Below are 13,759 nucleotides of genomic sequence, written 5' to 3' on the forward strand. Positions count from 1 at the left end.
CCTCAACAGGACCCTGAGCACCCTTTGGCTCTGGGATCCACTTCCCTCCTGGCCACCAGCCTCCTCCTGCCTTCCTATCAGGATCCTGGCTGCTCCCTTACAGATGCAGCAGCGAGGTCTGACCCCTTCCCTGGCAGAGCCTGCGGTTGTGCAACCCCACTGGCAGCCGAGGAAAATCCCTGGCTGGCCTCTGCGAGCTGCTCTCGCATCCTGGAGCGTGTGAGTGAGCGAGTGCATCACCACCCACTCGCTCACGGCCATGCCGCTCGGAACTTTGGCTCCCCAGCCCTCTGCCCTTACATGGGCAATGCTCCGAGCCAGCCTGGGTCACGGCAGCCAGGACAGGGCCAGGAGCAGCCCAGGGCCAGCTGCACACTGGGAACAGGGTGGTCAGGAGCTGCTGGCTGTGTGCTTTCCCCCAGCACTGTCCCTTCTCACACTGTCCAGAGGTGCTGCAGGGCTCCTGTGCCTGCGGATGGCACCAGGGGTAAGCCCACTGGTAAACTCCCATTCCCAACCACTCCTGGGGGTTCAAAGGGCTGTAAGTGGAGAAGAAGAGGAAGATCTGCCTTGTTCAGAGCCTGGCTGGAGGGATGGAGATGTGGCAGGGACAGTGGCACTGCTCTCTGTCCCTGCTGGCACAGGGCATTGTCCATGCTGCCTCTGTCCCCAGGCTACTCCACGTCCCACAGCACCAAAGCTGTGTCCAGCCCCATCCCACGCCAAAACTGAGCCAAACCCGAGCTGCTCGTGCTGTGCTGGCACCACTCAGAGCCAGGAGGCTGCTGCAGGGCCGGGTGGGTGGTGCAGGCTCCCCTGGGCCCTGCGGCCCCTCTCTGAAGCTCAGCCCTGCCGAAAACATGACCTCAGCTGGGGCCAGTGCACGGGGTGAAACGTTCCTCAGCTGCGTGCCTGCGAGCTGGAGAGCCCCCTGTGTCCAGCTGGGTCCCCAAAGCTGTGCCTCAGGAGCAGGGTGATGATGCCTGGTGCATCCTGACCCCCCTTCAGATGGGTGGGTTGCCTCTTTGTGGTGGCACCAAGCAAGGAGCAAAGCCAAACCTGCTCTGCCTTGCCCTGGGGTCCCTGCTGGCCTCCCCTGTCCTGTAGGAGCCCCACAAAGCCTGGGAGACCCTGAGAGCCAGAGGAAGGGTTCAGGAGCCAGATGGAGCAGTCCTCATGGTGATGGGGACATCTCTGGAGGACAGGGACAGCACATGCCACAGGGGAATGGCCCCACAATTCTGCTTCCTCTGCTAGCCTGGCAAGGTTCAGGGTGGTGCCTCAGTTTCCCTCTGTGTGTTGGGGGTGATTTTGGGTACCAGCTGAGCTGTGGGAGCGTTTGGGGAGCAGATATGAAAGGAGCCATGGAGGAGACAGCCCACACCGTCCCCCTGCTGCCGGCCGGGGCTGCTCGGGGAGGAGGAGGCAGGTCCGGCTTCATGCGAGGATGGGTGGGGAAGGCTCAGGGACGGGCAGGGGAGCGCAGGGTCGGGCAGGGGAGCGCTCTGGGGTCCCCCACACCTCGGGGTGTGCACAGACACCGCTCTGCTCCGCCCCACCGAGGGCACCCCAAACCTCCCCCGACCCACCCAGTGCCGGGGTCCCAATGGGACACACGGACACAACACACGGACACGATCCCCCCCGCCCACCCACTCAGTGACGATCCGACCTTCATCTCCTCCCCCCGCTCTCATCCCCCTCGCTGCCCCCCGACTCCCCCGCCGCTGCCCCCGCCCCGGCCCCCCCCGCGCCGCCCCGCCCGGTGATTCACGCCGCCCCGCCGCTTTATAGCTCGCTCGGTCTCGCCGCCGCCTCACACACACAGCAACAGGTCACCGGTCACCGGAGCGCCCCGGCCCGTCCCCGCCCGGCCCGGCCATGCCGCTGCGGCTGGCGCTCTGCCTGCTGGCGCTCTGCAGCCCCGCCGCCGCGCACGGTAAGAGACACGGGGGTCCCGCTGCACTCCGTCCGTCTGTCCGTCCGTCCGGTAACGCCGCTGCCGCCGGCAGGTGCTCGGGGCGGGGGCGGTCCGGCCCGGGGTCGCGACGCCGTTATGGGCTCGGGCCCCGATGTCCCGTCCCCCCCGGGTTCCGATGTCCCATCCCCCCGGGCTCCGGTGTCCGGTCCCCCCCGGGCTCCCATGTCCCGTCCCTCCGGGCTTTTCCTTTTTTTCCGCCTTTACCGGGCGGAGCGGCGGCTGCCGGTGCCCGCCCGTGCCGCTCCGGTGTCCCCTCTGTCGGGCGGGTCCCCGGGTCCCGCCCGGTCCCGCAGCCGCGTCCCGGATGGCGGCCATCGGGACATCCCGCAGCCGGTGTGTGTGTGTGTCCCGGGGGATCCCCGTTACCGGGCTGCGTGTCCCCGGTGGGACGGGCCGGGAGTGGCGTGTGGAGTTCGGAGCTTGGACCCTCCCGGTTCCGGGAGAGGCCGCCCCGGTGACACCGGACCGGGGGTCTGCCAGCCCTTCCCATCACCGGTATCCCCGCAGTGGATTTGGAGTTTCCACCTTCCCCTCTTACGGTGCTGAATGTTCCGTGGGGAGCGGGTGTTGTAACGGGAAATTGAGCTCGGAAAATCAATTGGATAAACCCGTGGAGGATAAACCCGCGTGGTGGAGCAGCCGGTGCTGCCCGAGGTGTGCGGGCGCTGATCCCCGGGGCTTTGCCCCATCCTGGGCTTGTGACCGCACCAGAATCGTGTGAATGGGGGGAAAAAGGGGGCACAAGGGGTTTAGGGCAGGGACAGGCTCCGCTTTGGAGCCGGGTGAATCCTGCTGAGGAGGGCAGCGACTCCCGCCTGGCAGCGCAGGACCCGTCCCTGCCCCCAATCCCTCCCTCCCTTCCATCTCTCGCCGTTTAGCAAACCTCAAGCACAGCTAATGAGAGCACGAACCCAAATAAGCGTCACAAGAGGCTGGTTTGCAGAGGCGGAAATTGCAAAGAAATCACTCACAAAAAAAAAAAAAAAAAAAAAGAAAAAAAAAAAGAAAGAAAAAAAAATTTCTAACTGATTCGCTGGTGGGTCACGGAACAAACAGGCTTTTGAGTCAGAGGGAGCAGTGCCAGACCCAAGGGCTGGGGCAAGTGCCCTGCGCTCCAGCCACTGGCTCAGATGCTCCTTGCAGAGGCCGTGGGTGTCGGGCTCCCGTGTCAGGGAACAGTTCCATCCCTCTGTGGGGCCACTGGCACATGCCAGGAGATGCCAGGAGATCCCATCCAGCCCTCACAGCAGCCACCCACTGACAGGAGCCAGCACAGAGTATCTCTGGGTTCCCCAGTTTGTCTCAGGCTCTGGAGTGATCCCTGTGCCGCTCTGTCTGGGACCCCCTCGCTGTGGGGCCAGGCAGGAATTGGGCACAGAGGCAAGGGGGAGGAAGACCACAAGCCCAGATCCTGGCTGGCAAGCTGAGCATCTCCCAGAGCATCCATCACGGGGAGTGCTGGGATAACTGGTCCATCCCTGTGGTCCAAATGCTGGATTTGGATTCTGTTGGCAGGAGAGGGCTGGCAGCAGCATTGGGGTGGCCATGGGGGCACTGAGTAGCCATGCCAGGGACCCTTGGGGATGCTGCTCTGGAACAGACCTTGTGCCAGCACAGAGCATCTCTACATTCCCCAATTTATCCCAGGTATTGGAGTGATCCCTGTGCCTCTGCTCCAGCCACAGCCAGGATCTCTCTGCCCTTCTCAGGGGTCCTGGCACAGCAGGAATTCCTCACCCTCTGCAGGGATCCCTCACCCTCTGCCCTTCTCAGGGGTCCTGGCAGCACAGGGATCCCGCATCCTCTGCCCTTCTCTGGGGTCCCTCACCCTCTGCCCTTCTCAGGGGTCCTGGCAGCACAGGGGTCCCTCACCCTCTGCCTTTCTCAGGGGTCCCTCACCCTCTGCCCTTCTCAGGGGTCCTGGCAGCACAGGGATCCCTCACTCTCTGCCCTCTCCACAGGTGGAATCTGCTGGCTGCAGCAGGGCAAGGAGGCCAAGTGCACCATGATCCTCAAGACGGGCGTGACGTGGGAGGAATGCTGTGCCAACGGCAACGTGGACGTGGCCTGGTCCAACTACACCTACCCAGGCAACAAGATCAGCCTGCTGGGCTTCCTGGGGCTGGTCACCTGCCACCCCTGCAAAGGTGACGAGCTCGGGGGCTGCTGTGGGGAATGTGAGGAGCCCTGGGGGCAATAATGCAGCTGAGGGTGATGCAGCAGCGCAGAACCTTCACCAGAAAAGCTCTCCTTGGTGGTCTGGGGCAGCACAGGGACCCCAGGGAGTGCTGACCCCATGCTCCTGCTGCTGCAGCTCCTGCTTGGATGCTGCTGTGGAGCAGGGCTGGCGGGACAGCCTGTGTCTCTCAGCTGCTCCCTGGTTTTGAGTGTATTTTAGTTGCTCTCCCAGCGGAGAGAGGGATGTATGACCCAGGTCTTGGCCGGGCAGCCAAGTGCAGGGAGAGGATCTGGAGCTGGCTGTTCCCGAGTTAACCCCTCTGTGCTGGGGCCTCCCTTCCCTGCTCACAAGGAAACTTGGTCAGGTTTTTTTCTGAAGGGGAAAAAAAGAAAGATCCATTTCTCCTTCCCCTCGGCTGCCCCTCGCTCCTCCCAGCGCGTGTGTGAAATGGCTTTATGTAACGGGCAGTTCCACAAGTGGAAACTCTCCAGCTGTGAGTTCCAGCCCCGCCAGATGTTTTGGCGTGTGCCGGAGCCGCGGCTCCTCCAGCCCTTGCGTGGCTGTGTGAGAACAGCTCCAGGACCTGCTGCCCGCAGGAGGCAGGAGCAGGGCTTGGGAAGGTCATGTTGTTATTTGCTTAAAGGGGAAAAAAAAAAGGTTTTTAACCAAACCACTTCCCCCTGCTCCCCACACCGCTCAGCACTGCTGCACTGGCAGCTCCTCAAGCCCATCCTGCTGCTCACTGTGCCAGCTAAAAGCTGAGTGAGATCTTGGCCCCATCCCCATCCTGCTTGGAGGGAGTTGGGAGCACTGGGACCCTCTCCAGGGGCTCCCCTGTGCTGGAGAAAAAGTGTATGAGGACCAGCAGCCCTCAACCATCAGTCTGCACTCACCTCACTTATCTCTGTTGGTGTCTGGGGGACTCAGAGAGGGCTGAGAGTGGCCACAGACCATGCTGGGCCTGGGGTTTGTTGGAATTTGGGGTACCCAGTGGTCACAGACCATGGTGGGGGCTGTGGTTCCTGGGGTTTGTTGGAATTTGGGGGACTGATCATGGTGGGGCTGTGGTTCCTGGGGTTTGTTGGAATTTGGGGTACCCAGTGGTCACAGACCATGGTGAGGGCTGTGGTTCCTGGGGTTTGTTGGAATTTGGGGGACCCAGGGAGGGTTGACACTGCACAGACCACGGTGAGGGCTGTGGTTCCTGGGGTTTGCTGGAATTTGGGGTACCCAGGCAGGGCTGATCATGGTGGGGCTGTGGTTCCTGGGGTTTGCTGGAATTTGGGGGACGCAGGGAGGGCTGACCATGGTGAGTGCTGTGGTTCCTGGGTATGGGGGAGCCCAATGGCCACAGACGATAGTGAGGGCTGTGTCTCCTGTGGTTTTTTTGGTGTTTGGCACCAAGATCTTTGAGGAAACCGCAGGAGAGCCTGGCCAGCACGTGCACCACACCCCCCACCCCCAGGCAGCCCCTGCCTGTCCCATCCAGATGGAGCTGGTGCTGCTCCTCACCAGGCTCCAGAGGCCTTGGAGGAGCTGTGAGGCTGGGAGAGGTTACTCCAGGACAAAACGGGCCAGGGATGGTGCTGGCCTGGCCCTGGGGGCTCCTCAAATGGGTCTCTAGGGGGAGGTGAAATTCCTGGCTCCAGCTGCTGGGGACACGGTGTCCCCCCACAGGACCCAGAGCAGGGTTGGGGTCATGGGTGGATTTTTCAACTGCTCCAAAGTGTCCCTTGCTGGGATAGTCGGGATGATTGGATTCTGCACTGCTGGCAGCATCTCAGAGTGGAGGGTGACAGGGTCTTGTTTGTTCTGGCAGCTTTGGGATGTGGAGCTGCCCTGTTCTGTCCTGGGGTCCCCCAGTCTCATCCTTCTCTTCCCTGGGACAGCCCCCAGCTATGGAAATCAGGGAGCAAAATGGGAAAGTGTTTCCCAGCAGGGAATTTCCCCCAGGGACAGCTGGGCCAAGCACACAGGGAATTTCCCCTTCTTCCTTTTTCTTCTCCTCATCCTCCTCTTTCTCTTTCTCTCCCTCCTCCTGAGGTGGCCCATGTCCCACAGGGAAATCCCCCTGTGTGTCTCCCAGAGCTCCCAGCACACACCCTGCCTGTGGGGATCCTTCCTGATGGGGGTGAATTTTCATTTTGGGAATCCTTTGGGTCCTGCCCTGCAGTCCCAGCAGTGCCTGTGTCCTATGGGGAGCTATGGGGGCATTTTTGGGGTGAGGGATGTGTGTGCTTTAGGTGGCAGCTCCTGGGAGCTGTGGGGGCGTTTTTGGGGTGAAGGATGTTTTTGTTTTAGCGTGGCAGTGCCTGTGTCCTATGGGGGCATTTTGGGGTCAGTGATGTGTGTGCTTTAGGTGGCAGTGCCTGGGAGCTATGGGGGAATTTTTGGGGTGAGGGATGTGTGTGCTTTAGGTGTCCTGGGAGCTATGGGGACATTTTTGGGGTGAGGGATGTGTGTCCTGGGACCTGTGAGGGCATTTTTGGGGTGAGAGATGTGTGTGCTTTAGGTGGCAGTGCTGTGTCTTATGGGGAGCTATGGGAGCGTTTTTGGGGGTGTGCTTTAGGTGGTGGTGCCTGGGAGCTATGGGGGCATTTTTGGGGTGTGGGATGTGTGTGTTTAGGGTGGCAGTGTCCGTGTCCTATGGGGGCATTTTTGGGGCTGTGCTTTAGGTGGCAGTGCCCATGTCCTATGGGGAGCTATGGGCACATTTTGGGGTAAGTGATGTGTGTGCTTTAGGTGCCAGTGCCTGGGAGCTATGGGGGCATTTTGGGGTAAGTGATGTGTGCTTTAGGTCCCAGCAGTGCCTGTGTCCTATGGGGAGCTATGGGGGCATTTTGGGGTGAGAGATGTGTGTGCTTTAGGTGGCAAAGGGGACTCCAAAGGGGAATCCAAAAAAGTCCCTTGACCTTGCAGAGGCACCAGTGTCCCTGCACAGCAGCCTGGGCCCCTGGCTGCAGCTGCCAGCCCCGCTCCATCCCCGCCAGCGTGGGCACAGCCCTGGGGCACTGGCAGCACCCCCTGGGCCTGGCCCCCACGCTGGCCTGGAGGTGACCTGGGGGGACAAAGCATCTGCCTGTGTGGGGAGCAGCTCTGGCTGCTGCTGCTGCTCTTGTGCTGCAGTCAGGGAGCGAGACAGGGCCGGGCATTGTGTGCAGGGAGCAGTGGCATTCCCATCGCCCCGGCAGCTCCCGGAGCCCGGCTCCTTCTGCAGGGCCTTTAGAGATGGATTTTTTCCATTGCACAAGAAAAAGAAACGTCTCCTTCCAAAGAATAAATAGATGGGAAGGAGTGAGTGGTGCTGAGCTCCGGGGCTCGGGCTGGGGTGAGCACGGGAGGATTCACAGAGCTGCAGCCAAGGAGCTGCTCCTGCTCCGGGGCTGAGCACATCCAGATGCTGCTAGGACAGCTCGGCCCAGCACGCTGCCCTGACCCGGGGGGCGCTGGGGACCACGGGGGGGACACCCTGTGGTGTGTCACTGTGGGGCAGGGGCATTGGGACCATGAGGGGACACCCTGTGGTGTGTCATGATGGGGCAAGGGCGTTGGGGACCATGAGGGGACACCCTGTCCTGCTCGGTGTCACACTGTGCGGCTGGGGTGTTTGGGACCACAAAGGGGACACCATGTCCTGCTTGGTGGCACACTCTGGGGCAGGGTCTTTGGGGACCATGAGGGGGACATCCTATCCCACTTGGTGTCACACTATGTGGCTGGGCAGGGGCATTTGGGACCACAAGGGGGACACTCTGTCCCACTCGGTGTCACACTGTGGGGCAGGGATGTTGGGATCACGAGGGGGACACCTTGTCCTGCTTGGTGTGACACTGTGGGGCTGGGCAGGGGTGTTGGGGACCATAAAGGGGACACCCTGTCCTGCTCGGTGTCACACTGTGGGGCAGGGGTGTTGGGGACCACGAGCAAACACCCTGTTCTGCTTGGTGTCACACTGTGGGGCTGGGGTGTTTGGGGACCATGCAGGGACAACCTGTCCTAGTCGGTGTCACACTGTGGGGCTGGGCAGGGGTGTTAGGGACCATAAAGGGGACACCCTGTCCCAGTTGGTGCCTCCTCCGGCGGGTGACAGCCGCTCACGCCGTGCTGCCCTCTGTCCCCAGAGAGCTGCGAGGGCGTGGTGTGCGGCCCCGACAAGGTGTGCAAGATGAAGCACGGGCGGCCCCAGTGTGCCTGTGCCCCCGACTGCTCCAGCCTGCCCCGCAAGCTGCAGGTCTGTGGCTCCGACGGCTACACCTACCGGGATGAGTGCGACCTGCTGACAGCCAAGTGCAGAGACCACCCCGACCTCGAAGTGATGTACCAGGGCAAATGCAAAAGTAGGTGCCTCCACCCCACTGCATCCCATCCCCATCCTGTCCCTGTCCTGTCCCCATTCCCTGTGGGACAAAGAGGGAGGATCTGTCCTGTGGTGGTGTTCACAGGGGTTCTTGGGTGAGGGAAGAGATGAGGATCTGACTCCATGTTTCAGAAGGCTTGATTTATTATTTTATGGTATATATTACATTAAAACTATGCTAAAAGGATAGAAGAAAAGGTTTCATCAGAAGGCTAGAATATAGTATTATGTATCTAGAATTATAGAATTATAAGAATATAATAGCAAACAATGACAACAAAGGCTTGTGCCTCAGACAGAGCCCAAGCCAGCTGACTGTAATTGGCCATTAATTAGAAACAACCACATGAGACCAATCAAAGATCCACCTGTTGCATTCCACAGCAGCAGATAATCATTGTTTACATTTTGTTCCTGAGGCCTCTTAGCTTCAATCCTTCCTCCTAAGGAAAAGATTTTTCATAAAAGTTGTCTGCGACACTGTCCTGGTACAGGTCCCTGCACGACACAGGTCTCACTGTCCCTTGAGGGGACACTGCAGCTTGTTGGTGCAATGGGGTTTGGCCTTGCCTCAGGCTGAGCAGTAACAGTCCCTAAAATGTCATTTACAAACGTCAAGCCCCTTTTTTTTTCCCTCTTTTGTAAAGCGTGCAGCGATCCACCCAGCCCTGCCAAGAGCTGTCAGAAGGATTAGGGTTATTTTTCCAGCCCTCCTTTCTGGAAGGCTTTGCCTGCCGAGCTCTGGGAAACGTGGGGCAAGAAATGGGAGTTGGGAGAGCTGCAGATGCCAAATCTTCCAATCCATCAGGGAAAGAGAGGAGGGTGGAGGGAGGATGGGGGTGCACAAACCTCCACCCTCCCCTGTGCAGGGGCTCTGATGCTGCTGCTCAGGCTCCCTCCACCCCCGTGAGCCCTCGTTCCAGCTCTGGCTCTGCTCCAGGGTGACCCTGCCCTTCCCTCTCGCCGGGGCCAGCACGGCAGCTGCCAGCCTGGCCCCAGTGGCTGCTGCTCCCTGCCAAGGCACCTGCGTGGGCTCAGCCCCGCTCTGCTGCAGCTGGGCCTCGGCTCCTCCCGCCTGGCAGAGCTCTGGCCAGGGCTGAGCCTGGGGACTCGAGGTCATCCAGGGGCTCAGGATGCCGGCCCCTGCCAGGCCCTGCCCTTGGGAGCAGCTCTGGTGGGAGATCAGGGCCCTGTGGCTCTGCTCTGTGCCCTGGCAGCTAAAGGAGGGAGGGGACTGGGTTTCCCTGGGGTGATGCCCAAAGCCTGCCTGGGGTAAAATAGCTGTGAGAAGGGCATGAGGTGACCCTGGGGTGATGCCCAAAGCCTGCCTGGGGTGAAGTAGCTGTGAGATATAATAGCTGTGAAATATTTCAGGGGTGAAATAGCTGTGAGAATTGCATGGGGTGACCCTGGAGTGATGCCCAAAGCCTGCCAGGGGTGAAATAGCTGTGGGAAGGGCATGAGGTGATGCCCAAACCCTGCCCAGGGTGAAGTAGCTGTGAGAAGGTCATGGGGTGACCCTGGGGTGATGCCCAAAGCTTGCATGGAGTGAAATAGCTATGAGGTATAATAGCTGTGAAATATTTCAGGGGTGAAGTAGATGTGAGAAGGGCACGGGGTGACCCTGGGGTGATGCCCAAAGCTCTGAGAAGGGCATGGCCATCCCTGGGGTGATACCCAAAGCCTGTCTGGGGTGTGTGGGAAGGGCATGGGGTGACCCTGGGGTGATGCCCAAAGCCTGCCTGGGGTGAAGTAGCTGTGAGATATAATAGCTGTGAAATATTTCAGGGGTGAAATAGCTGTGAGAAGGCCATGGGGTGACCCTGGGGTGATGCCCAAAGCTGTGGAAAGGGCATGGCCACCCCTGGGGTCACTCCAGTTGTGCCTCCCTGCAGAGTCCTGCTCCAGCGTGGTGTGCCCGGGCACACACACCTGCGTGGTGGACCAGACGGGCAGTGCCCACTGCGTGATGTGCCGGACAGCGCCCTGCCCCGAGCCCACCAGCCTGGACCACGCCCTGTGTGGCAACAACAACGTCACCTACCCGTCGGCGTGCCACCTGCGGCGTGCCACCTGCCACCGCGGCCGCTCCATCGGCGTGCGCCACTACGGCAGCTGCTCAGGTGAGCAGGGCAGGGGGCAGTGGGTACGGACCCCCAGCCCCTGCCCACCCCTCACACCCTGTAGGAGGTCGGGAGGGATGGAGATGAGAGATCTCTGCAGCCAGGCCGTGGAATTTGGGGTTTATTGCAAAGGGACATGTGCAGGGAACTGCTGGGAGCTGCCAGGCGCAGCTCAGAGCAGGCCCGAGAAAGAGAAAGAGAGGGAAAGAGAGTGGTAAAGAGGATAAGAGAGTGAGGTTCCCATTATAATACAATAAATCTTCTTCTGGTCTTGGAATTTGGGGTTTATTGCAAAGGGCCTGGGTGCAGGGCCCTGCTGGGAGCTGCAGCCACAGCCCAGAGCAGGCCCGAGAGAAGAGAGGGGCAGAGACGATGAGAGGGTAAGAGAGTAAAAGGGGTAAGAGAGTGAGGTTCCTGTTAGAATACAATAAATCTTCTCCTGAGTTGAATATTCTGATTCTCACTAACCAATCTAGTACAAGATACAAATCCTATGGCATTTACGTACAGCCTATAGGAATCACTACACTACCATACTGTATTACATTTTAAACCCTAAAAACTCCTCTTTGGGCCCCTTCTGCCAAGCTAGTGGGGTCTGCTCTGTCCCTTAGACCTGTCTGCAAGCAGAGGGAATTGTTTCATCAAAAAGATATCACCTTCAGTCAGCCACACCATTGTTTTCCAGTTGTTCAGTAACTAAGGGATCTCAAAGCTTGCTTTCATTTCAATCTCCCTTATAGTTTCTATATTCTCAAAATCTTTTGCCAGACAATCATATTTATAAGGGGCTTTCCTGTTTCATCTTCCCCAACAACACCCCCCTCACCCCTTCCCTCTGTTTGCAGCTGCGGCCAAATTCTCTGCAGAGACGGACAGCGTGGAGGAGAACTACGTGTGAATCGTCCCTCGGCCGAGCTGGGAGACAGGGGCATTATGTGTATATTGTACAAACCATATACCTGATATTTATTAAGATTTAAAACGATCCTTATTTATCCCTGTGTATGTTAAGCAGTCGCAGGGGGCTCCATTCCCATCCTGCCAGCCAGGGAGCAGGGGAGGGGGCTCGAGGTGCCCAGGGATGCTCTGGTGCCTTCCCCTGCTGCCAGTGCAGTGTGGAGGGGTGTCCGTGGGCTCCCCCCACGTGTCCTTGGCCAGCAGCCCTGGGCCTATTTATTTTTGGATGAATTCTCGGTACTCTGCTGACGTTTCTGGCCAGGAGCTCGAGGTCTAGAGGGAATCTGCACTTTCGCCTTCCCCGAGGGGCTCGGCCCCAGCAGCCAGTGGCAGGAAAGGCAGTGCATGCTGCAGCAGATTGGAGAGAGATAGATATATATTTTTATATATATATATATATAAAAACATATCTATGTTATTGTCTCCTAAAGTTTCAGCACGTGTGCGTTCAAGCGGATTTCAGTTTAGGTTTTAAGTGGATTTCAGTTTAGGTTTTTTTCCTAGGCCCGTTCAGACCAGGCTCCCACCAGCTTTGGAGGTGATGCCAGTGCCTGGAGGGCTAGGACAGTGGCAGCTCTGCCTGGGGGGGACAATTGTCCCCCTACTAGAGCCCATCATCCATGGCAGCTGCCCCCAGCCCCCCTAATCCCTGCCAGAACAGCTTTGGGCACAAAGGGGAGCTGGCCCTGTCCCCCCCCAGGACCCGCACCCCCTGCTCTGCCCACACCTGTATTTATTTTCACTCCGTCTCTCATTTCTTCCGTTGTCACCTGTGTAAATACCAGCTCAGCTCTGACACCAAAAAAGCTCTTGACTTTATATAAATATCATATATATATTATATATAAAAATACCTTATTTTCTATTTTTGTATGACTGGGTTCTGACCCCCGAGGTAGACGCTTTGGGAACATCCACATTCCCTATTCCATATTGTTGGGGCATTTTATGGCTGTGTTATGATTTGGATTGCAATTAAAAACCAGAATAAACAGTGCTGCGTGTCTGGTTTTGTTGGCAGGTGCTGGGGTTGCAGGAAACTCTGTTCTCCTTGGGGTTGTGCATCTATAAGAGGGTTTGGAGATGTGGGGAGCCCCCCAAAGCCATGAGGAGCTGCATCCCATCAGCTCCAGCTCCACGCTGGGCTTTTCCAGCCCAGCAGTGGGAGGGAAGGGGAGAGCGGGGAAGAGCCCGGCAGATAAATCTGTTCCCAATCTCGGGCCGTGCCATGAGGGTTTGGTATTTCACAAAACAATTCCTGCCGGTAATTGGGTCCCGATGTGGGATGTTTCCCGGGCAGCAGCCTGCGGCTTGGCGTGCTGAGCTCCACAGGAACTGCAGCCGGATCCCCGGTGCTGAGGGGCGGGTGGCACAGCCCTGACCCCCGGCTAATCCCCCCCAGAGCCATCACTGAGAATTATTTAGCTTGGAAAAGTCATCTCAGCCGGATCCCCGGTGCTGAGGGGCGGGTGGCACAGCCCTGACCCCCGGCTAATCCCCCCCAGAGCCATCACTGAGAATTATTTAGCTTGGAAAAGTCATCTCAGACACCCAGGGTGGGCACGGGGGGTTCTGCTGCATCCCCTCTCTGCTCGCCCAGCTCAGCAGCATCCTGCTGGTTTTGGGGGTGAGTGTTCAGGAGTTCTCAAAACACTGCCCATACTTTTCTAGGTGCTTTTCTAGGTGCCTTTCCAGGCACCTCAGCCTGGCTCCAGCCAGGAGCCCCCTCCCCTTCTCCCTGGCCGCCAGGATGGGAATCGAGCTCTCTGTGACTGCTTAACATACACAGGGATAAATAAGGACATTTTAAATCTTAATAATGGTCCCACAGGCGCTGGTGTGTGGCCTGGGCTCCTGCACAGCGCTTCCTGCCCCCGGTGCTGCCCCGCCGCAGGGTTCGGTGCCCGGAGCTGGCGCTGGCTCCGTGCCCAGCCCGCGGGCACGGGCTGCGGCGGCAACGGCAGCTCCTGTGATGGTGATGATGATGAGCGGGAGATTTCAGCTTCCAAAACACGGCTGTGAGTCAGGCGCCGCCTTCCCACCGGTTTTTGGGTGGTCTGGGACAAGCCGGGACAAGGCGCCGGCTCTGCAGGCTCGCTGCCAGCGCGGATGCCCTGGGGCTGGCAGCGCTGTGCCGGCATTCCAGGGGGTCTGTGCCC

General features: G+C 59.1%; 1 protein-coding gene across 1 annotated transcript; it reads left to right on the top strand.

The window, feature by feature from the left end:
- The first annotated feature begins 1,783 nt into the window (after positions 1 to 1,783).
- Positions 1,784 to 12,597, top strand: FSTL3 (follistatin like 3). Its single transcript, XM_074528799.1, has 5 exons — positions 1,784 to 1,939; positions 3,943 to 4,128; positions 8,282 to 8,497; positions 10,413 to 10,640; positions 11,489 to 12,597. Exons 1-5 carry the CDS (start codon positions 1,882 to 1,884, stop codon positions 11,539 to 11,541), a joined length of 741 nt encoding a protein of 246 aa, XP_074384900.1. The 5' UTR covers positions 1,784 to 1,881; the 3' UTR covers positions 11,542 to 12,597.
- The last annotated feature ends 1,162 nt before the right edge of the window (positions 12,598 to 13,759 follow it).

The sequence above is a fragment of the Zonotrichia albicollis genome, chromosome 29 (genome assembly GCF_047830755.1).
Source record: "Zonotrichia albicollis isolate bZonAlb1 chromosome 29, bZonAlb1.hap1, whole genome shotgun sequence".
NCBI classification, from domain to species: domain Eukaryota; kingdom Metazoa; phylum Chordata; class Aves; order Passeriformes; family Passerellidae; genus Zonotrichia; species Zonotrichia albicollis.